General features: G+C 34.8%; 1 protein-coding gene and 1 long non-coding RNA gene across 2 annotated transcripts in view; one reads left to right on the top strand and one right to left on the bottom strand.

The window, feature by feature from the left end:
• The window catches only part of LOC149781240 (elongator complex protein 5-like), a 45,983-nt gene that overhangs the window by 11,809 nt on the left and 8,007 nt on the right, over window positions 1-26,167 (bottom strand). Inside the window, exons 4-6 of the mRNA XM_089935321.1 lie at window positions 20,468-20,685; window positions 13,064-13,242; window positions 6,336-6,431 (exon numbers count right to left, since the gene is read on the bottom strand). Coding sequence (XP_089791447.1) covers window positions 6,336-6,431; window positions 13,064-13,242; window positions 20,468-20,685 — 493 coding nt within the window. The remainder of the gene's footprint in view (window positions 1-6,335; window positions 6,432-13,063; window positions 13,243-20,467; window positions 20,686-26,167) is intronic.
• On the top strand, window positions 15,199-17,647 carry LOC149781241 (uncharacterized). Its single transcript, XR_016414662.1, has 2 exons — window positions 15,199-15,323; window positions 16,673-17,647. It is a non-coding gene; the product is annotated as an uncharacterized LOC149781241 (long non-coding RNA).

Raw genomic sequence — 26,167 nt, 5'->3', positions numbered from 1 at the left:
AATAATGACTTAAACAAAACACCCAAGTGGTACTGAGTTTACTCACCACTGACACTGGCCTAATAGTCAAATGGAAGAAATCTTGTCAGCAGTATATGTTCTCATAAAATTTCTGCCAGTGTTGTTGATTCCATGAAAACAACTGTTTCAAGGTTTCTCTATTTTCTGTTTCTTCATTCATATTTGATGGCACATGTGCATCATCTGTCCAGTACTAAAAAGCCCTTATGCCAGGACACACTGTGTCAAATCTTGGCAAAATTCTGTCCAGTACTAAAAAGCCCTTATGCCAGGACACACTGTCAAAGCTGGTAAAATTCTGTCCAGTACTAAAAAGCCTTTATGCCAGGGCACTGTGTCAAATCTTGATAAAATTCTGCAGAGTAATAAAAAGCCCTTATGCCAAGACACTATGTCAAATCTTGGCAAAATTCTGTCCAGTACTAAAAAGCCCTCATGCCAGGACACTGTGTTAAAGCCGGTAAAATTCTGTCTAGTACTAAAAAACCCTTATGCCAGGACACTGTATCAAAGCTGGTAAAATTCTGTCCAGTAATAAAAAGACCTTATGCCAGGACACTGTGTCAAATCTTGGCAAAATTAAGTCCAGTACTAAAAAGCCCTTATGCCAGGACACTGTGTCAAAGCTGGTAAAATTCTGTCCATAATAAAAAGACCTTATGCCAGGACACTGTGTCAAATCTTGGCAAAATTCTGTCCAGTACTAAAAAGCCCTTATGCCAGGACACTGTGTCAAAGCTGGTAAAATTCCTTTCAGAAGTTTGTGTTAGATAAAGCTGGGCAAATGTTGTTAATCTTCATGCCATGTTTTCTGTCATATTTCATCAATTATTTGTTGACAGCTTTTGGATAAGATTCTAAATAAAGTTTTTGTCTATTTTTAACCATGGCAGCCATACAGTGGATTGGCATAAATTTACAAAACTGAAAGGTTTTTATGTCAGGATGCTTTGTGCCATGTTTGGCTAAAACCGGTCTTGATGGTTTTGAGAAAAAGTTGAAAATAGCAATTGTTAATGAATAATTGAAGAGTTTTTCCACTTTAAGTAACAGTGACCCATATTTGAAGGTTGATCCACATCATTTCTATAACTCTGAAATTCCTTAATGCCAGGATGCTCTCTACTAAAGTATAGCAATATTTGTTAAGTGTTTCTCAACAAGAAGTTTAAAAACGCAATTGTTGATTAATGCACAAATGACACCATACCACAGGATCACTTGGCATTTGGGTTAGATTTACCTACAAATCAATCAAACATCAAGTAAGGTTATATAATAATCCTAAAATACCACAGGTAAGGAAAGAGTAGACAAAAAGACTAAAAGAAAATGAATAAAAAGAAAATCCAACTTCATGTAATTCAGACTGGACTCCTTTAATATATCAGTGAAACAATTAAAAGTATGTGACATGAATATCTATACAGTTTTAATTAAAACACATTAAATGTAATAAATATAATAATATAATACCAAAGGAAAAATGAGACTGAACAGTTTCATTGCCTTTCATAAACAAGGGTTTCTCCATAGTGCTAATGCTCTACTGGCATAATTTTTTTTCCAGGATACCCAGACAAGTCAATTTTTCTTTTTTCATTGTTGGGTATTCAAACCACCTCTGATATGCTCGAGATCCTTCAAAATACCAGATCTGGTAACAAAGATATTTTCTTACACTTGAGTCAACATTTTCACAAGATACCTCTCCGACTAGTGCCTATTTAACTCGGGACCAAATGCATTCTTAAAATGTCTTTTAGTGAAAAATGTCTGTCACAACAATTAACCATTCAGGTGAAATAGTTACAACAAGATTTTAAAGATGACAATCACTGCAGCCATATTGGATGTCAGATCAGCATCTTTATCATTTTAGGACCATATATACATCACAAGAAATATTTTAGTGAAAATCACATTCTGATAAGATCATCCATTGAGAAGCAGCAGTAACAAGATTTTTAAGACTGCCGCAGAAGCCATGTTTGATGTCAGAGTGGCAACATTTTTTTAATTTAAGATCAAATAAACTTTAATATGAATGTGATTGTAAAGTCATATGGCAATCCTCCATGTAGTTTAGGAGAAGTAGCAATTAGAAATTGATAATAGACCCCTGAAAAAACACCACAGCATAAGCTCTTCTGGTCTATGACCAGTGTAAAATCAATCTTGCCAATTCTGTCAGGTTCTCAATGACCAAATTAACACTTTGGTTATAACCCCCCCTCCCCAAAAATATTTGATCTTTGCCCATCTAATAAGTCCTCAAACAATCCTCTTGGTTTCAGATTAAATTCAATGAAAAAAGAGCCTTCTATCATGGCCATATATCTGTGAATACAGAAGGTTTAAAAGATGGTGACCATGCTGTAGCCGCCACTGTAACACCTCACAGCATAATCTCGAGCTGGATACTGTCTCCATTTTTGAACCACATAAATTACAACCTTAAAATTTTTTCGTGGATCTACACTGAAACCTCTCAGAAAACAAATTGTCAACATCCTTTTCTAGTCCCTTTTTTTAAAATATACAATGAATGCCTTAAATCTGACAAACCATCAATACCCCAATTTTTCATACAGTAATATAATTTGCTCATAAAGTCTGGAAAAAATATTCTTTACTGTTGGCTGCAAGGTCACATTGGCATTAAGGTCAATGAAGTGGCAGACGAAGTAGCCATACAACCATACTGTCCTGAATTGAAGATTCCATAAAGTAATTTAAAATATATTAATTAGTATGTATTATTTGATATACTTGTGAAAATATGGTAATGAAAACTCAACATCAAAACCATTTTGTCATCTGCCATATAGAAAAAACAAAGGAGATGATATGGTATTGTGTCACATGTGCATACATGGGTGTCAATTTAGCCACTGGCCAAGCACCTTTGGGTTTTGAGGGCCAGTTAATACTGACAGCTGCAGACCTATGGGAACAGTTACATTTTTAAAAAAATTGTTTTTATTTTCTGTTAATTTTCTGCAGAGTCAGCTGATTTCCATGTGAGATGGCCCTGGTGGTCAATTGTAAAATATGTGTAAAGTTGACCCCTGCATATAGGATACACATAACTAAAGGGTGAAACTCAATCAGACTTCATACATTCCCAGCATCCTCTGAAAACAGAACACATTCTTGTTGAGTTCCACTCTGTGACAAAGATGATGTACCGGAAGAAAAAATGGGGGATTTTTAAAGACTAAAACATTTTGGCCATATATTTTAGGGATTTTATATTTCTTTACCTTTATCTTTTACTTTATTTACCTTCAAAAGAATTTTAACATCTTTACCTTTTATCTTGAGTGACTACATGCAAGATGGGTTGATCTTCTCAAAAACTTTTACAATTTTGGATCATTACAGAACTTCACTTTTAATCAGCACTTTGTTGTCAAGATTGTGCTGACGTGCACACACACACAGATATTTTACCAAGAACTTCAAGCACTTTTACAAAGACATGTAATTTTCAAGAATGATAACTAACTCTGTATAAACTCAGGAAGACTGTTGATTATGTAAGGGCTGTTCCATTTAAACATAAATGGTACCAAGGGAAGCCAGTTTTTTTAAAAGGATATGCCAGGGTACTTTGATTTCACACAGACCATATTGAAATGATAAGAAAATTCTAAATTGCATCAATGGGTGAGTACCCACATTAAAAGTATCTTCCCTGGGTCACAGTTATGTTTTACTGGAACTGTCCTAAGTAGAGTTAAAACATTTCAGAAATAGGTATTTTTATTCTTACACAACAACCACACATATTTATTTGAACTAGGCCTTTGTCAAGACACTGTAGCTCATAGGGTTTTAATTTGATCTAGGCCTTGGTCAAGATACTGTAGGTCATAGGGTTTTAATTTGATCTAGGCCTTGGTCAAGATACTGTAGGTCATAGGGTTTTAATTTGATCTAGGCCTTTGTCAAGATACTGTAGGTCATAGGGTTTTAATTTGATCTAGGCCTTGGTCAAGATACTGTAGGTCATAGGGTTTTAATTTGATCTAGGCCTTGGTCAAGATACTGTAGGTCATGAGATTTTTATTTGAACTAGACCTTGGTAAAGACAATTTAGCTCATAGAGAGTTTATTTGCATTAGGCCTTGGTAAAGACAATTTAGCTCATAGAGAGTTTATTTGCATTAGGCCTTGGTAAAGACAATTTAGCTCATAGAGAGTTTATTTGCATTAGGCCTTGGTAAAGACAACTTAGCTCATAGAGAGTTTATTTGCATTAGGCCTTGGTAAAGACAATTTAGCTCATAGAGAGTTTATTTGCATTAGGCCTTGGTAAAGACAATTTAGCTCATAGGGTTTTTATTTGAACTAGGATTTGGTCAAGATACTGTAGGTCATGAGATTTTTATTTGAACTAAGCCTTTGTCAAGACACGGTAGGTAATAGGGTTTTTATTTGAACTACACTTTGGTCAAGACACTGTAAGTCATGGGGTTTAAATCTGAACAAGACCTTGGTCAAGATACTGTAAGTCATGAGGTTTTTATTTGAACTAGGTATTGGTCAAGACACTGTAGGTCATGGGGTTTAAATCTGAACTAGGCCTTGGTCAAGATACTGTAGGTCAAAGTGTTTTATTTGAACTAGGCCTTGGTCAAGACACTGTAGGTCATGAGGTTTTTATCTGAACTAGGTATTGGTCAAGACACTGTAGGTCATGGGGTTTAAATCTGAACTAGGCCTTGGTCAAGACACTGTAGGTCAAAGTGTTTTATCTGAACTAGGTATTGGTCAAGACACTGTAGGTCATGAGTTTTTTTTTTGAACTAGGCCTTGGTCAAGACACTAGGTCAAAGTGTTTTATTTGAACTAGGCCTTGGTCAAGACACTGTAGGTCAAAGTGTTTTATTTGAACTAGGCCTTGGTCAAGACACTGTAGGTCAAAGTGTTTTATTTGAACTAGGTATTGGTCAAGACACTGTAGGTCATGAGTTTTTTTTTTCGAACTAGGCCTTTGTTAAGACAGTGTAGCTCCTGGAGTTTTAATTTGAACTAGGACATGGTCAAGATACTGTAGTTCATAGGGTTTTTATTTAAACATGGCCTTTGCCAAGACACTGTAGCTCATGAGAATTCTAAATCTATATCAGGTTGTGAGTTATCGGTTTTATTTTACAGAATTCTAAATCTATAGGTTGTGAGTTATTGGTCTTATTTGACAGAATTCTAAATCTATATCAGGTCGTGAGTTATCTATCTTATTTGACAGAATTCTAAATCTATATCAGGTTGTGAGTTATCTGTCTTATTTGACAGAATTCTAAATCTATATCAAGTTGTGAGTTATCTGTCTTATTTGACAGAGTTATAAATCTATATCAGGTTGTGAGTTATCAGTCTTATTTGACAGAATTATAAATCTGTATCAGGTTGTGAGTTATCTGTCTTATTTGACAGAGTTCTAAATCTACATTTAGTTTGTGAGTTATCTGTTTTATTTGCCAGAGTTTCTAACCCTTCTGTTTAATTTTTCATGCATAGCAAATACTTTTCTAAATTCATTCCTACTGTTTTATGCTTTCTCTCATGCTGTGAGACTTCTCACTGATCTACCTGAAGTTGCTTTAGCTTCCTCAATCCTTAGTTATATTGATAGGAGGGACTCTGGCACTACGGTCAAATGCACAGACATTTTTAGCACAGTAGCCAGACCATGGAGATTTTACACCTGGTACTAGTTCTATTGCGTTATTTCAATGATTTTAGCATAATTAAAAAATATTACTGTATTTCCACTTGTTTGAGTTATGTAGGTAATACAGGTTAGAACCTGTACCATTCTGAGATGGGTCCTTTTGTGGATGTAGGTAATACAGGTTAAAAATTGTACCATTCTGAGATGGGTCCCTTTTTGGATGTAGGTAATACAGGTTAGAACCTGTACCATTCTGAGATGGGTCCCTTTGTAGCTCTTGGTTTATCACTTGGTATTACCCTTATGCCCAGAAAGCATAGGGTTAATTTTTTAAAATACTGAATCTTGTCTTTCTTCATATTTACTGCAGAAAACAAATGTTTTTTAATGAAATGAAATTCAAGTACTTTTCATGGACATCTGATCATTTCCAATACTTTTCCAGACCCTCTTTTTCCGCTGACTTCAAATTCTCAAGACTGTACCAGATAGATGCATAAAACATTTGATCACTTGTAAGCCAGGTCCAACTACAGAAAGACAGACCCGGATATGTTCTTGCTTTTTAGTATGGCTGTTATGCATTAGTATACCTGGACAGAAAAATTATTGTGGAATTCTTGTTACTTACTGTGGTTTCATTCTTTATGGATGACTTTGAAAAAGACATCTTCACTTCTGTAACATCATAAACCTCATAGTTCTCTCTAATGTTGAAATGCTCAAGCTGAAAAATGATATATTCCAGGTAAAGGTATGCACTACATGTGACAAACTGAAACGTTCAAGCTGAAAAATGATATATTTCAGGTAATGGCATGCACTGCATCTGACAAGTTGAAATGATCAAACTGAAAACTGATATATTCCAGGTAAAGTATGCATTACATGTGACAAACTAAAACGTTCAAGCTGAAAGATGACATAATACAGGTAATAGCAAGCATTACAACTAACAAGTTAAAATGCTCAAGCTGAAAGATGATATAATACAGGTAAAGAATTGCATTACATGTGACCAGCTGAATTGCTCAAGCTGAAAGATGATATAATTCAGGTAATGGCATGCATTGCATCTGACAAGTTGAAATGCTCAAGCTGAAAAATTATATAATACACCTAATGGTATGCATTACACGTGTCAAGCTGAGCTGCTCAAGCTGAAAGATGACATAATACAAGTAATAGCAAGCATTACAACAAGCTAAAATGCTCAAGCTGAAAGATGACATGATACAGGTAATAGCAAGCATTACAACTAACAAGTTAAAATGCTCAAGCTGAAAGATGACATAATACAGGTAATTACATACACTGCCTCTAACAAGTTGAAGTGCTAAAGCTGAAAGATGATATATACAAGTAAAAGCATGCATTCCATCTGACAAAGTGTTTGTAACCAGAAACATTTCAAGAAAGATAAAAATCTAACTGTTACATATTTTTCCTTTTAAACTGCAGACAACCTTTTCACCATATATATTTGCACATAAGTCCAAATGCAAACTGCACAGCCCCAGATCTGCTATCACTTCAGCTCTGTGAAGTTTGTTAGGAGTAATCAGTGGAACAAACAACATGGACCCTGATTTATTTTTAGTATGAACCAACTTATAAGTTTGTCTAGATGGTAGAACCTTTTCCCTCTCAAAAATGACTTTGTCCAATTCAAATTATGTTAATGATATTGATTGAAAATTATTCACTATTTTCAACAATGCAAGCTGCCCTCAATTGCTTGCATGTTGAATTTATAAATATTGTCAGATTTGGATACGATTTTCAAATACACTTTTTCAGCATTGTTTAAATTGGTAATTATATTTCTTGTAACCATGGCAACAGACTGGCTAATGAGTTTGAGTTCTTTTCATGCTTAGATTTTGATGATCTAGAAGAACTCAACCATGCAAAGAATTCTAATGAAATAAGAAGAGGAAAAATAAAACAAACAAGCAAAAATTGAATATCTAACAACAAATAAAGGGGCCCTGAGTGGCCGAGTGGTCTCCATTACGGATCACTGCCATCTCACCTCTGTCTGCCATGGTTCGAGTCTCGGATTCAGCCAATATGGGTATGTGAGAAAGCTTGCCAGTAGCTTCTCGTGGGTCGATGGTTCTTTCCTGGGTATTCCTCCACCATTAATACTGGCCGCCATGTATAGCCTATCGTATGCTGAAAAATGGCGTTAAGCCCCACAACAACATCATCAACAATAAATAAAGGTCACAGAACTAATAAAGAATCTGTCATTACTGTTCAGATAAAAGTGCAAATTTTCCATATAACAATAAAAGGAAAGTACATTGTTGATTAGGTTTTAAACAAACTGATCAGATTGTAATCTACAACTGCAAACAATGCGACCCTGATGATTTACTTCTGTAAGGTGAGATTATAAGCAATGGTTACCATGGTACCTAGGTATGCAGCTGCATGCAAAACTATAGACAGAAACAAATTTTCAGTGCGTTCCTGAATGTAAAAAGTGCACAGTAAACATGTTTTCTTCTAAGAGTGCAACAAGTAACATTCCCTGTACAGACTGCAATATAAATAATCGCTCTTAAGCTTTCTGGTGGATTTGGTAGATGATAAATAAAAATATAAAAAGACAAATGAACTTTGGCTAATATATGCTGGAAAAATCAAAGCTTAAAATATTTTGTAATGGTCTTAATTTTCAAGACATGATGAAAGTATGAAGAATATCAGCCACAATTTGTATGAGGCATAACTGTTTTGTTCCACTATCATGGAGAAGTTGGGATCCATCTTGAAAATATCAGAGGAAAGACAAATTGTGAAAATACATGAAAATAGGGCTTCAAGGAGAGAATAGTGTATTACCAAGGGAAATTACACACATTTTTTTGCAATGATATTTATGACGTAATCCTTTCACAATAACCTGGATTCAGAAGGTTTGGGTTTGTTTGGAGGTACATTTATGATGTTATGACATTCAATCAATAATTATAACTGTCAAGAAATCTACATAACATCTTGGTATCAGATAATGAATTTTTGCAAAGATTATATTATGAACAATGCTAAACTTCAGAAAATAATGTTGATTGATCAACATTGACTGGTTACCATTTAAATCTTTTTTTTTGTGAAAGTGAATGTTCCTAAATTAAGTACTTCCTTGGTTAATCTTCCAGAATGATGCAGTTCTGGTGGAGCCAGTATATTTTTGTCATGCAACCTTCTATTGCACATTTATATGTTAAACTGAATTTCCTTCACTTAGTCAAGTAGCTCACCTGAGTTCTGATTCAGAAATATTACACCTGAAACAGGTAATGTCCTGAATAATGATTTGAATTAAAATGATCATTCTACTACTTAAAGTTTATGCATTTAATTATGTGGTGTACATTCATGAATGCATACAATTCTTCTTCTCATATGCCAGGGGGGCCCTGAGTGGCCTAAAGTGCTCACCGTTCCAGATCACTGCCATCTCACCTCTGTCTTCGTGGGTTCAAGTCCTCAGGCTCGGCTAACATGGGTACGTGAGAAAGCCTGCCAGTAGCTTCTTGTGGGTTGGTGGTTCTTCCTGGGGTTTTCCAGGGTTCTTCCTCCACCAGTTATACTGGCCGTCATGTTAGTCTATCTTGTGCTGAAAAATGGCGTTAAACCCTACAACAACAACAACAACATATGTCAGGTGCATCATAAGCAGTTAAAGATAATTATGTTTCCTTCAACTTTTCTAAGACAGAGCAGAAAGTTTAAATCCTAGATACAGCCATACATCTCCATGACCCTGCAATCCCATAAGAATAAAAAGGTCAAACACTAATTTACATTAAAAGGAATTATCTGATCCATGTAGTAAAGTGTCACAAATATTACAAGTCACATATAGAAGAAATTTCCCAATGCTTGTATTTATAGAAAGTGTATGCGTGGCAGAGGAAATAAGTATGCAATCTGATGAATAAAGATTTCAGTAGAAATCTGTGTGTATCCAGTTGATTAGCCCCCAGTCCTTCTCTTTTGTTATCTGTTCCCATTTCCATGTTATTCTTACAGCTTAATTTGACATCTTTTCCCAATCATGGTCAAATGAAAATAATGAAATCCACTTTAAGCTTAACTCAGTATCATGCAGCACATTTTTCAGTGACTGCACAATAATATAAAAATAATTAAGTGGTATTTAATACAGGGGACTCAGGGCAACCTTTAAGATATAATAACTCTGACCAAAGAAATACTTGTTATCTTTAGTAATCAATACTGCATTTTTAAGTGTTAACAGACTTTAATTTTTTTTCTTCAAATTGTGAACCAAAAACTTTATAATTTATTCATGCTGAAACTGCTTATGTGATACGATTCTATATAGCTTCTTAAAATAGCCATACTGCTCATGTGACACGATTATTCATAGCTTCTATAAATAGCCATGGAAATATTGTAGTCTCTTGCCTTTTTGTAGGTTATTTCCAGCAGTTTCACATTATATATCAATTGAAAATTTATGTAAGTAAATTATTACATATATTTTTATTTATAATTTTATCTGCAAACTTCCACAATATTATTATTCTTGGTATCTTACAGTTAAACTTAATCCATTGATTGGACACATTTCCAAGTTCCAAGACCTGGATGTAGGCAGTGTTTTTTTCACACTCCTGTAATATGATCTCCTGTTCTATTCAGTGGCATCTAAACAGTGGTGCAAGTAAGCTGGTACAACCAAGTATACTCTACTAGTATGCCATTATTGCTGGTACAACCAAGTATACTGTACTAGTATGCCATTACTGCTGGTACAACCAAGTATACTGTACTAGTATGCCATTATTGCTGATACAACCAAGTATACTGTACTAGTATGCCATTATTGCTGGTACAACCAAGTATACTGTACTAGTATGCCATTATTGCTGGTACAACCAAGTATATGGTACTAGTATGACATTATTGCTGGTATAGCTGTACTGGAAAGGCAGGGTTAAAGGGGTCAGTACCATACTGGTAATTGTTACATTTTAAATGCACCATTGCATCCAACATGCAATACAAATAAGAAACTCGCTATTTTCATGTTGTTAGACCTCGATCAACTCAAAAATGACAATTTTATGTCAATTATTTTAACTAAGTTGTAAATATGTGCACAACTGTGGAGGTGGCCATTATGAATTACCGTAAAAGACTGTTGAATCAGTTGTAATTGACAAATCTATTGTAATTTTACTCATGTTTACAAAAATATGCAATCCTGCTTTGTCTTAAGTTCATTGTAAATGATAAATGATGATAAATGTGTCTGTTAGCAAAAAATTCAACTAATATTAGTGATGATGAAAAAATATACCCAATGTGTTTCTGAGTCAATTCGGCAGTGATACCTGATATATATTTGAGACCTTAAAGCCTTTGGGGTTTTATTATTTCTGGAGGGGAAGCGTACTGGGCCAATGTCTTCAGAGTTTTCCCTAAGGGTGAAAGATTGAGAGTCAAAAATGCCCTTGGTGTCAGAACTGGGGGTTAAGTAAAAAAATCTGGGGTCTCTGATGCACAAATTAGTGTAAAGGGAAGTGCTGTGACTTGTTCCAATGAAGTAAAGGAAAATGTTATTGTTGTTGTTATTGTGAGTTTAATGCCCCATTTTCAGCACATGAATATATATATACATAGCAGCCAATATAACTAGTGGAGAAGAACATGAAAAAAACACCATTCCAGAGGAAGCTAATGGCAAGCTTTCTCACATACCCTCACTGGCTAAGCCCGAGACTCGAACCCATGTGGACAGAGTTGAGATGGCTGTAAAGGCAGGTGCTTTAGACTTCTTGGCCACCCAAGCCCCTAAAGGAAAATGCTTTTTTCATGTATATACAAACATAACTTTATTTTAACACTAGAAATGTGTTCATGAACTACAAATGCCCTGAAACAAATGCCTCTTACCTACAACCTTTAATGCTCTGAACCATATGTACTAAAAACCAAAGCTTAAGGAAACAGATGGATGGATGTTTTCTAGGTTGATTGAGAATGGGACCTGGGTCCATCATTTTATTAAAAAATGAAAATAATAAAATTTTCCTTGAGCAAATTGGTAAAATTAGGAAAAATTCTGCAATATTTGTAAATAATTTTAACTGAATCAGGGGTTTTATTGTTGGCCCCTGAGGACCCCCCCACCAAAAAAAACCTCTTGTAGCAACAGACAACAGAAACATTATTTACCCATTAATTATTTTTTGGTGATGTTTAAAAATGGATTTCTGCCAACAAAAAAAAGATTACTTTGTATAACAGCAAAATAATAATAATACTTTATTCAGTATAATATGCTTGTTAGAGTCATTACACATGTGATAGTCACAGCTGATTGTCAGTTATGAAAATACCTACTTGTCAGTTTTACCCTAAATTTTACTCAGGCCTGAAGGACCAGCAATTTTAAGATGTTCCTAGCCCTCATTATATGATTTTCATAAGTCTGTAACGTAACCAGCTATGTTAATTCTTTAGTCAATTTGACCAGAAAATGATTGGTATCAGACCAATAGGCAGGTAAATAAAGAATCTAATTTCCTTCAAGAGTCTTTCATATTTGTGTAAGTTTATTTTTACTATGCCTCTATAATGACTAACAACTACTTAAAAATTAGTTTTGTGTGTGTTTATTTGAAAGAAATTCTTGTAATATTACTTACAATGTTTTGTTTGGTGAAAAATAATTTTAATATATTCAGAATCTTGTTAGCATACTTGACTCCTTACCAAAAGGGTACAGGTTTGAACCCCACTACTGGCTCAGCCATGGTCGACTACCATGGTATGTCCCTCAGGCAAGGCACTTTACCCAACTGCCTTCAAGTTGGAACTTAATAATCTAACCATATTGCTTGGGTGTAAACCATATTATCAAACGAAATCCAACCTATTCTTTGAAATGATGTTGTTTGAATTTCACAGTAGTGATAACCCACGAGCTCTAGTATATTATAAAATACAGCAAGTCCGATCTGACGTTTTCTTAATTCAAGCCCTTGTAATAATACAACTTTCATATTTAGTAAAATAAAATTAAATGTGTAAGATGCCTGTCTCAATTTCAGTGTACTCCTCTACTGTTAAAATTGTGTCTCACAGTTAGCAAAAATTGGATTCCTTGAATATCTATCTGATACAATATTACCTTTCAATTCCATTTTAAATTCAACCAAGAAGTTTTTTTTTCTTCAGAACCTGTACATTTTGGGATATTTATTTAGACATTTTCAAATCCTACTGAAATTCCATCTGATTTATAATGACATATTCCAGTTGTAAATAGTTTATATACATTCAGAATAGAAATTTTATTTAATGTCTTACACTGCGGACAATCTTGCCTGATACTCTCTTGTGAAGGATGCCAGTGCAGAAGTTGAACTGGGGATGAGCAGACGGTTCTATTCTGATGACGGTGGAGCATATGTGCTCCAGCTGGGCCACATCATGGTTGTAATGGAGATCTTGGTGGACCAAGCACACAATCTGCTCCACATCAACAGCTGTGAAATAAACGTGATGTTACTTAGGAAGTTGTATTAGAAAGACCTATCATAAATAACAATGACTCAATGCATCCAGATAATCAAAATATGTCAGTTTACATGGAAAACATATACTGAACAAAGTAAATCAACCATGGTCATTATAAACAAGGATTCTGCAGAATGCCATCTCCTGCTAGTTCATCAGGGGATCTCAACAAGAGACCCAAGTGGACCTAATATCACTCTCATGGATGCTGACATTTGTCTGCTCATGACTGCAAATTCACACACATATTTAAATTATAAAAGAGAAGGAAAGACTTGTGTACATAGCTGCTAGATTGTCTATTACAGTATATGATGGCCTGTAGATGATACTGACCTGAACAATACTTAGTTGTAGATAAAATTTGAGATGCTGTGTGGAACGAACTATTGTGAAAAGACAACGCAGATGTATTGATCTGGCCTTGTCTTATACTCAGCATCAACTTGTATATGACTGAAGGATGGAAAATTTCCAAAATTTGCAAATTTGACTTATACTATATAGTCTGGCAAAAATACGGCACCGATGGTATCATTTATCTTCTTTCCTAGAGCATGTATGTTAGATCACTTTCTTGGCATAAGAAGAATAAGTTATTTATACAACCAGCATGGTCCCCTGGATCTCTTTCTGTCCCACTTTAAAAAACTCAGCCAATCAGGGATCTGGGGCCTGTTTCACTAAAGTGCATAACATACGTCTGGTGTAAGTTATGCAAATGACCTTGCTTAAGCATAATCTACCTGTTTTACAAACGTTCCATACACTACGCATTAACGTAAATACTCGCATAACTTAAGGCAGGCACCTAGCTGGTGTATGTTTTGTGCAAGGAATAAAATGGCTGCTTTTATCATCTTTGGATTGAATAAAAATAAAAATATCGGATGAAGTTTGCAACACCAACGTGTGTTCCAGGACAGAACACAGGTCATGAATACTTTGTATGATCGCAGTTTAACATCAAGATATCACTTTCCAAAAGACATTTTTCTACAACTGACAGACTTGGTGTGAGATGATATACAGAGACCAACACTGAGATCTCATTTAATACCCGCACACACTCAGGTTTGTATTTTACCTCATAAATTTAAATTGAAATATGCCACTCGCAAATACCCCACTACAAATAGCATTTACTTGCCCTATGAGAATCGGCTAGTTGGCAGGGGGTTACGTGGGGTATTATTTTGGTGTTGAAAGAATACTCATTATGCATTGTGTGTATATGTGAAATAAGAACAAGAACTTAAAACTATTTAAACGACACAATTAGTAATATACAAAAAGCATGTCAAATTGTTTTTTAATTAACTTGTCATTTAACGTAATAGATACAATTAAGTCTTCACAACTGTGCATGCCAGTAGGTTCTCGAGGGCAAATGTATAGTAGACATCACAATGGTCCATTGATCACTCAAATCAACACCAGGCTTGGCTGCCCCATCGTTACTGACTGTGTCCATTAGAGGTGCTAATGTCAATCATATTACAGATACGGGCCCATTGACCACTACAATCAACACCATGCAGGGTTTTCCAAGTTCTGCTGACAGTGTCTATATCAGGGGCAAATGTCAATCAGCTATCATGCAACAGATATTCCTATGGGGCAATGATAACTCAATTTAACATCAGTCCAGGTTAGATGACTACCTATTGGCATTTTGCCATGTGTAATTATTTGAAACATTGTCAGACACCTATCACTCTCTTACTATAAACATTCATGATTGCAAATAATAGCAATGTATATACAAAAACTATGCTGATGTTTCATTCTTCACCATTTAATAAAACTAAGATACGTTTCATGAAAATATTGTTATGACTCTATGGTCTTACATTAATCAACAGGAAAGAGCGAAAACCAGCAAGTTTTGTAAAATTACAACAAATAATTTATTTCATGCTTCAGATTTATCAACTTAGTTTGAAAATGGCCTGGATCTGTGCACAATTTATTTTTGGATGATAAAGAATTCTGGTTTGAGTGGTTACATGGAGAACCAAGGAAATGAGTGGCTTGTTGTGGATTCAGGGTATGCACAATTACCTTGGCTAATTACTCCCACATTCAAACCGAAGTCAAAAGTAAAAAAAGAGGTTTAATGATGTCTACTCAAAAACTAGAGTTATTGTGGATCAGGCATTTGCAAATCAAGATTTAGGTACAAGTTATTGTATTGACCTATATTAGTAACTGACGTTATGAAATACATGAAATAATGCACCTCAATGTCAGAAAGAAATCGCTGAATTCCATTGCAATATATTACCAGTCTTGTCGTATTATGCAGTGATTGAGTAAGAGGACAAGGTGACCATCTACATATGCATGTATTATAACATAATTAAATTTACACTTCACCCCCTCTCCTTTCATGGCCATAGTTGTCATGTCCGAAAGTGAGTTTAATATCCCACTGAAGTAACTCAGAAGTTTACAAAGGGTGCATTAATGGTAATATTAATTGTACATGCATAGGTAGAAACACTGTATGGCCCATTTTCTCTGTAGGATTCATATTACTAATTCAGTTCCCATATTAATACTATGCAAACACCATGATATTAAAAAAGCAATAAATTAATTATTTTAGCAATAACAGCAAACCAAAATTTATCAGTATAGACACATCCTTGATGACAGCTACTGTGTAGAGGAAACCATATGAGCTGCAACATTTTTTGTATCTACATGTGTTTGAAACGTGCTTTCAATTTTGTGCCGAGTCCAATGCTAATTTCAGTAATGCATTTTCCAAACACAAATATGTAAAAGCACTGAAATTACATTAATAAATCATTGTCTCTTTTTCTTTTCATTAAAGCTATGATTAGCTCGAAAAAAATTATATTAATCCATTGTTTCCCTTTACCCTCAACTGTGCTCAAAGGACACTCAAACTTTTAATTTGATCTCCAGTTTGGATACCAAAGTTTGGTTTTTACTCAGCCTGACCCCCAATTTTGACACCAAGAGGATTATTGTCTCTCAGTCATTCACCCCTAGTGGTACACTGTTACTATATTCTAACTTTCCTTATAAACCAGTCCTGGACTGCCAAACCCATATATACTCTATTTTATTATCACCTTTTCAAGACTGGTTTCCATTTTTTTTCCGTATCATTAGTACCGTGAGTCCTACAACCCCACTAAATGATCTTATTAGAGGTTTATGTCAGGAGATTAATTTTAAAATAATTGTATCTAAATTGTAAATAAACATTTTATTATTTCTGAAACAATATTTCATGCATATTGTAATTACAAGGTATAAGATTTTAAAGTATAACTGTAACTCATTTTGATTGAACAATGTCAAATAAAGTTTCATTTTATCTTTATTCATAGGAATTTATAGCTTTATTTCTTGTATTTATAGGTGTACCATAAAACAGGAGGGCAGCTATCCATCCAGCTGCCCCCAAATTGTGTGAAGATTAATTATCACAGCTGTCCTAAAACTGCACAACAAGGCAATTGATGAAAAGTTTCCTTACAGAATATGATAGTGATGACACTGAAGTCAATGATGATGATAATATTTGAAAGCTTGTCAATGAAAGTGGAAAGATTATCAGATTTAGGCTATCAAGACGATTTTGAAACACACTTTATAATTTGTGAACTACTTGCAAGGCAATGTTTAGTATAATAGTGACAACAGATTAATAGTGATCATGGGTGTAAATATCGTCCAGTACTCAGACTAAATAATGTTTTTTCTTTGTTTCATTTTCTTTTTGACTTTTGAAACATCAAGTATCGAACGGTGCATGCAATAACTTTCAGCATTAGTTTAATTCTGTTTAACTTTCCTTGTATCAAATACGTAAGCTTTAGAGATCCAATTATTTCACAGATTCCGTCCTATTACTTTGGTTCGCCTTTTAAATCAACATTGATCCACCTGACCGGATGTGAAATTGCAAACAGTATGACTTATCTATCAGTCACTCTTTCTATCTTAGCATCATTTTATACTCATTTTAACCAGAAGTATGTTTATGTAATATACGTATGCGAACACACATTCATTTGAGGATATACATATACCCATGCACCAGATGAACTGAGACAAACAGACAGACATGCAGATAGGTGAGAGCCACAAATTCCTATACATGCATAGTGTGTCTAACATCGATATTTCTCCAAATTGTATACTCTAAAATGTCAAACCATTCAAGGAAATAAAATTACAATAATCAAGGAGATTCGTATGTGCGCCTGTCTGTTCAAGCGTGGTTGACATTTGTGCATTTTGAAAAAAGTTATTTCATTAAAAAATATAATGAATTATTATTAGAAAAACAACAGTCTAAATCAATAATAAAAGAACCTTAAGAAGTTAGAATTTTTTTCTCGCTGTCGTTCAACCTCCATTAACTGCTATGATTGAAGCTGTAAAAAATAAACATATTTTCATTATTCTTTAAGCAAGATAAATTGCAAGAACTTTTTACGCAGCAATACACTTTCGCATAAGGGTTAGGGACTGATACGTCAAGATGGCATATAATGCTGAGGTGATCTGATGCAAGGTCATGGGATAACTGAGGACCGTAGAATGTTATCATCAGGTCTATGAAGAATCCAGTCTAAAATATGACCATGTTTATGGGTGGGTTGGTTAACTGACTGTTTGAGGTTGAAACATTAATGGAATCTATGAGTTTTTATGTGTTTGGGTTTCTGGGACAGTCAAAGTGAAAGCTGAAATCTCCAAAAATAATATAGCACACAATAATAATTTTGACTTCGCACAAAGAAATTGAATTAATACTTATTATGAAAATTAAATGAACTTTCATGCCCATAACACATGCACAAGCATCAAATAAACATATAAACATGTACAAAATACCATACTGTATTGAAAAATGTATCTGCAAGAAACAAATGTATAAGCAGAGAAAAGCAACAGGTCTTAACCAATTTGGCCCTGATCCCGTCTGTATGCGTGATGAGGCTGTACCCTACTTGCGGTCTCCATATGGAAATGATGGGACCATTAAGCAACAAAAAGAAGAAAAAAAAAGAACTCCCAACTTTTACCCTTCTGCTCAGCGCAAGTAAAATAACCAATGAAAAATGATGTTTCTAATACAACTAGGCATTAGTCTCAAGGAAAATCTGTTGAAAGCCGATGTATTTCGAAATAGCCCCCCAAATGTCTTTCCTACGCACATTTCAGGCAAAAACAACAAAAACCTCTGGGGCCGAATGAGTTACTTATTCATTTCATCAATTGTGCATCAGTATTGCACACAAGTTGTAAAAAGAGCCATTCTTTGACAATTTCTAAGAAACTTCCATAAGCTTGATTAACTGATTCGGCCCCGATTCCGCCTGTAGGCATGATGAAGCTGTACCCTACTTCCGAGCTCTGCAACATCAAGGTCATTTAGGATACACCAACATGGGTGGTATTAAAAAAAGCAGACAGATATAGCTCTAAAATGATACCAAATAATCTGGAAGTTCTAGTTGCACTACAAAATACACGGGAAAAACCTCATTTTTGGAGCCGTTTTTTTCCCACCCAAAATTCACTCGAGGTCAGAATGCGATTTTGTGTCTCGATTTTAGACTTTTTGGTCTCAGATCTAAGGATAAGGTGGATATTTAGAATAAATTGTGGTCTCTATATTAAAATGATGGGTCCATTAAGTAAAAATAAAAATTAAAAAATATTGAAAAATCCAACTTTTACCCTTCTGCTCATGCGCAACAAAAATAATCAATGAAAAATGATGTTTCTTATACAACTAGGCATTAGTCTCAAGGAAAATCTGTTGAAAGCCAATGTATTTCGATGTATTCAGAAATAGCCCCCCAAATGTCTTTCCTACGCACATTTCAGGCAAAAACGACAAAAACCTCTGGGGCCGAATGAGTTAAATATTACTTAGTACTGTTCGACTATCATATCCATTTGAGACATGGATTATGAAAAGATGAAATGCTAAGGTGCCTGCCTAATTTTACTCAAAATGTTATTCCATACCAGCGGACCAGCATACTGAATGCTCTTTTTAAACAATTCCTTCTTTGGCTTTGGTATAATGTAATTTGTACTTCGAAAAGACCTTAAAGTTGGAGTACACTCAACAACTCTTTGGTGAAAGATATTACTTAGGTTGACAGGAATGGCTTTTCTGGAAACTTTACACATAAATTTGGCTTTTCTAATGGTTATTATTTCATGTATTGGTGAAACTTTTAAACGAATTCTGTTTTCTGAAAACTGTCTTTAAAACATTCTACAATTAAATGACATAACATCTTTTGCAGGCTTAAAAACTGTATTATGTTTAGAAGTATTATCCAAAATTACGTAACAATAGTCCATAACATACCTGAATATTACATTACAATAGTCCATAACATACATGATTACGTTACAATAGTCCATAATATACCTGAATACATTACAATAGTCCATAATATACCTGATTACATTACAATAGTAAATAATATACCTGAATATTACATTACAATAGTCTATAATATACCTGAATATTACTTTATAGAAGAGGACTATGTATCAAAAAGGAACAAATGTTCTTATTTACTTAAGCAGTCAAAAATAAAGGTGAAATATAGGTCACAGTGACATTTTTTCAAACTTAAAACAAAATTTAACCGAAGTCAGTTATGTGTGTAAATATGGACCGCAGTGATCCATGTTTAATACTCATCAAGATATATCTGCTCAACATCTTTTATGATTTAAGGCAGGGGTCTCAAATACAAACAACCTGAGGGCAGTATGAGGGCATTGTCAATGGCCCAAAGGCCACAACACCTTTGTTATCTCTCATGACACCATGTGACACCAATCATTTTCCAGGCCATATTATATGACTTGGAGGACTGCATGTGGCCTGTGGGTAGCGTGTTTATTCTAAAGTATAATAGGAAACAAGTATGTATACAGGATGTAAAAAATTAATTTGGTCATGAGCTCATGCAAAGACTTAACTAATGCCAGTAAAATGTAGGTCACAGTGACCTTCTGTTGTCATGGTGTACTAAAAGAGATGCATATAACCATCTAGTTTGATGATTCTAGAATGAGAACTAAATGTTATACAACACAGTTGGATTCCAACAAAGATTAATAAGATGGTAACAATTACAAATGGTTAAATTCATGAACATGAATACTTACTGTGTATTTGTCTGGCAAGTCTTGAGATGGTCTGACATGTATATGGTGCTGGTCTATGAAGTAGTAATGGACTGACTGAGTTGATCACTATGGCAACCACTTGGTTAGCATGACGACCTGACAGATTTTCAAAATATTTCACCAGATCTGTATTTACATTTATGGAAGAAGAGTCCAACCATCCACCTATATCCTGAAAACCATCATGGACTTCAATTCTAAAAAGAAAACAAAGTGCACGAGCATGGTAAATAAAAAAAGGGCATTATGGGATATTATATGCCCATGCATTTACCTTGACAATTCAGTCTACCTTGACTAACAAGTACCACGAACAACACATTATATGCCAGCTACATGCTGAACAATCTCTGTAGAAGCAACTCGTTTCTGCACAGTAACCAATTCTTTTTCTTTCAGAGTGACCTTGCCTTATTAGCTTTGGACCTTGAAATCAACAGGCGTCTTCATTACTCTAAGTGTATGTCAACCACAAAGTAGGGTCAAGTCTCTGATATAGAACAAATGGTATTGTGAGGCAATCATTTTCCTTCTTCAGTGACCATGACCTTTTCACCAATAAAAATCATTATCCTTCATTCTTACCCCAAGTGCAAGCCATCAACAAAGTTTGGTTGAGGTATGTCATCTAGAACTAATATTGTGTGCAAACCATTTTCTTATTCTTTCAGTCAGTGAACCTTACTCTTTGATTCCGAAATCAATTGGGTTGTTCCTCGCATCAAGTGCAAGCCATTCACAAAGACTGGTAATTGTTGAACTTAATTTATTTTGCAGATGCTATTGTTTTGTATTTGTTTTTCTTTTAGTCAGACTGACTTTGACTTTGTACCTTTTTTAGCCCCTATCAAAAGCTTTCTTCCTTAAGTGCGAGCCAGCCACATATTATAGCAACTGAGATGGTGGAGAACTTGAGTTACTGTATAGAAACCACTTTTCTTTTATCGGTCACAGTGACCTTGACCATTAACCTTTTCATCCTTCAACTGATATGGTTCTTAGCTCAAATGCAACTATCTATACAATCTGGTAATTACAGATGGTGGAGAACTCATGTTATTGTGCAGAAACTGTATTCCTGATTTCAGCCAGTGACCTAGACAATTAAGCTTTTGAATCTCAAATCGAAAGGGATCTGCCTTACCACAAGAGGCAAACCATCCACATAGCTGAGTAACTGCTAATGATGGGCAACTAAAGTTATTGTGTGGAAACCAAACTGATAACAGATGGTTGGATAGAGAGATGAATGGACAATACAATAATATATGCTCTGCCTTATTTGGGTGAAAACAAAAGAAAATAAATTGTTAATTTTGTTATCATAGAGAAACCATTGGACTTGATTAGGATCATTGTGAACTCAACCTATATGCTGTCTAGCCCCATCATGTGTCTTACTCCCATTTCAACAAACCATCATCAAAGTTTAATACCATTAAATGGCATGTAATTAAAGTTATTTTGTATTTTGTTTATCAAAAACAAATCCCCCGTTTATGTCAGGTTGACTGTAACCATTTATCTTTTGACACCTTAAACCAGAAGATGTCTTTCTTGTCCCAGGTGCAAAGCCATGCACAAGGTATGCTCAAGGTACACAATGCAGAACTGAACTTATTTTGTCAATTCCCTTTGTTTTTATTTGACTCAATGTGACCTTGAACTTGATCATTTGACCCAACATAAATATGTATATTTTTTCATACAAATGCAAGGCATCCACAAAGTCTGTTAAAGTACATGGTCTAGAACTTGAGTTCGGACACCACCAGTGTTTTAACATCTGAGTCAGTCACCTTGACCTTTGACAATTTTATAACCCCCCCCAAAAAGGAGTGTTCCTTGCCTCAAAAGTAAGCCAGCCATTCACACACACACACACACATATATATATATATATATATATATAGGTTTTGTTAAACAAATTCAGTGAACTTGTGTTTCCTCCTTGTTATATCAAGGACACAAACCAGAGTGTAAACACTAAAAGATGTGGAAAGTTAATATGACCACTTCTGAATCAGTCAGACCTGTTGATTTCAGACCCCTTTGGAACCTTCAACACACACAAGCTTTGGCCAATGAGGGTATGTGAGAAAGCTTGAAAGTAGCTTCTCGTGGGTAGGTGGTTCTTTCCGGGGTTTTCCCGGGTTCTTTCTCCACCATTAATACTGTCCACCATGTATAGCCTATTGTGTGCTGAAAAATGGCATTAAAGCACACAACACCAACACCATACAAGCTTTGTCCCTTTGCAATAAGTCAGCAGTCTTTTGGCATAAAAATCCATCACATTTGGTATTCATTTCAATCAGTGCTACAAAAATCCAAAAGCCCAATGCCCCGGAACCTTCTAATTTCTAATAGGGCTTGTCCTGTATTCTGAAAGGAATGCCCATCAGACTTGTAAAAAAATAATCAAATCTGTCTGAGAAAACTTTGATTGTGCTGATAAAATGCGGAAATGTATTTTCCAGATGTTGACATACCTGCCGTAACTCAGTGCAATCAGATCACCACTGTCCGACATGAAGTTGAAATCTGCATTTAATCAAACTGTAACACGGCATGTCATGCTAAAAACACGGTTTTGTACTCCCTAATTGCATGACATGGTCATTGTCACAGAATTAGGCAAAGAAATAACTTGATTTTGTTTTAAAACTATTCAACTATTTCTCGTTGTACATGTGTGCAACGTTATCTAGGGTGAATGTGTTTTTCCAGGTAAGCGACTGTATTAACATGTACTTAGCCGCAGAGATTACTTGTGATGAGGTAACATGACATGTACTCACTCTCCTATGGATTTAAGTAAGACCAATTTCTAAAACAACACTGGTTGTTTTTGGATCACGTCAAGGAGTGTACACTCTCCGTTGTTCTCCAGCCATAGGGGTAAGTGTTAAATTTACATTTTCATTTGATATGCGAAGCTTATTCGTTTATAATGTCTTATCGCGTAATAATGCATTTATTACAACGCAGATTTAAAGTATTATCATATATCTAGAGATTTTAAAGAAACTATTATTATGACCAATTTGGTTTTATTGTAGCTTACTGTGTCTGTAGCTGACTGTTTGAAGCTGATTCTGACTTATTGTAGCTGACTCTTATTGTAGCTGATTGTGACTGTCGCTGTGATTGTGTCTATGAAGTGTGATTGTCAATGTGACTGCGAATATGACTAGAGCGGTCTGAAGCTGTCCGAAGCCATCTAAAGTTGCTTAGAGCTATCTGGAGTTTCCAGAACATTTAATGCTACATGCTGTCAATACGTATGTATGTATGTACGTATGTCTGTGCCATGGACGTAGACATAGTAAATCAGAAAAAGTGCTGTATGCTGTCTGTATGTGTAACGTATGACTGTACTTGTGGTGGATTCATAAAGGGTACGAGCGGTCGATAAGAGTGTGGACAAACCCAAGGAATTGTGCGACTGTACAAGGGGTCTAGAAGCATACATTTGGATCAATTGTTGTTCACTGCATTTTTTTATATCCATAAGATTATTTTGAATCTTCGTTATGTTCATAAGATTATTTTGATTTTTTTTTTGTTGTTGTTGTGGGGTTTAATGCCATTTTTCAGCACACGATAGGCTATGTATGGCGGCCAGTATTAATGGTGGAGGAAGAACCCGGGAAAACCCCGGGAAGAACCGATTATTTTGAATCTTAGTTGTGTTAAGATTATTTTGAATCTTAATAGAATTCATATTCGAGATTATGTGAATCTCTTATTGTGTAAAATACTGTTTGAAGCGTATGTGCAGTCCATGAGGTTTCTTGGATCTGTACTTCATATTAATTTAATATTTTTGGTTTATTTTCGATGTATGAATGTTGTGTAGAGTGATTTGAATAAATCATTTGTTGAGAGCATGAGAGATTCATTGTATTTTTACATCATATATTTATCTTTATTAATTCATTCATAAATTTCCATCTTTCTCACAATGTGTTTATCTTATTCATTTAGTCCAAAAACCCACTCGGTTGCAATTCTGTGACAGTCATGTTTGGAGAAATTAATATCTCCAGCAATCTTTGAAAAAAATACCACTTTCAGCATATACCCATTACATGTAGCATACATAAACGATAAACAGCCATGATTGGAGCTGATGTAAAACTATCATTCGGGCATTTTAAACAGCGGTAATTAAAAGGCAAAGAGGTCAGGTATAAACCACCATTTCACATAATACTTAACTGGCTGACAATAGATAGTGATATGTTTAAAGACTGCACTGGGTAAGTCCATTGTGATAATTTGCATAGGTAAGATCTGGAGGTGTAACAACCCAATATAGGTAAAGCAAAGATGCAAAATGCATTTGGGAGAACAAAAGTTATTTCATATCAATGCTCTGAATGAAAAGGTTTAAGCCATATTTATTGTGGGTTTTTGTGAACAATGGCAACATTTCTTAAATGGCGGATTTTACTGCATATATAAAACGCCCAGCATGTGCATTTCATTGGTCAGAATAGTGTTCAAGTGTGATTAATTTCTGAAGCTTATTTAAGAAGCATGTAGCTATCAGCATGAAATTATGGTTAAACCTCTTTTCACCTAGGACATATGTCCCAAGATTTAAGAAACAAAATAAATTTGTCTTGAATTTGCGCCGCAAATCTGCCACTGCATGTTGCAAAAAGTTTGATAAACAAAATAATTACTGGATAATAAAATGTAAGAGACTGTTATCATTTATGCCTCTCTTTTTCATTATGAGCGTTAAAGAAAATATATATTCACAAATTCTGTACATGTAGCATATGTATCGATATTGTAGTGTGTATCACTTATGTCAGGTAACATAACACATAGTTCCTTGACATGAATATAGAGAAATGAATCATATTTGGTTGTACTCAAAGGTTTGAATATGTTATTAGAATGAAAAATCCAGAAAAACTGCAAACGAGAGAGAGAGGGAAATATCAACTGACTGCTTGAAGGCACTTGCCATTCATTCATGACATGGTGTAAGGTGCAAAATAACCAAAAAGGTAATATATTCAGGTTAAATAATATGATAGTATCAAATAAAAATCATTCTTTGAAATTACATTCACTGTGAGTGCAATATTTTTGATAGCAGGTTACAAAATGCATTTTTAAAGCAAGTTATTGCTGTGTATACTATTTACCCTGCAAACATCAATCCCCATTTGTATCAATTATGATTACAGATGGCAAGCAAATAGAAGTCTGGTTAGTGAATGAACACAACTGGTAATGAGCAATAAATTAATTGTTTGAACTTACAGACAGGATATCAGATACAAAGGTTATCTAATTACAAAGCAAGCCAACCATGTAAGCCGACTTTGGATTCTTTAAAGTGAGCACATTTTTTTTTAAAATACAAAGTTGGCCAAGATATGGAAGCCAACTTTGGTTCCTTTTTAATGGTATTCATGGGAAAATTTTTAAGTAAATATTCAAACAATGTAAGAGTTCTTAAAGCGACACAATCTAGTGTGGAGGACAAAATAAAATGATTTGATGAATTTGTTAAGGTCAGAAGAAAAGATGATTTTGCCAACAAAAAGATTATTAACATGTTTGAAACTCCAGTGTACTCTGATCTCATTCCTGGACAGGCTATCAAAAAGAAGGATGTTAAAAGTGTAAGAATTTGCACAACCCGTGCAGAAA

The sequence above is a fragment of the Sinohyriopsis cumingii genome, chromosome 15 (genome assembly GCF_028554795.1).
Source record: "Sinohyriopsis cumingii isolate HCF-2022 chromosome 15, ASM2855479v2, whole genome shotgun sequence".
NCBI classification, from domain to species: Eukaryota; Metazoa; Mollusca; class Bivalvia; order Unionida; family Unionidae; genus Sinohyriopsis; species Sinohyriopsis cumingii.
This window is presented reverse-complemented; position numbering and strand designations above follow the sequence as displayed.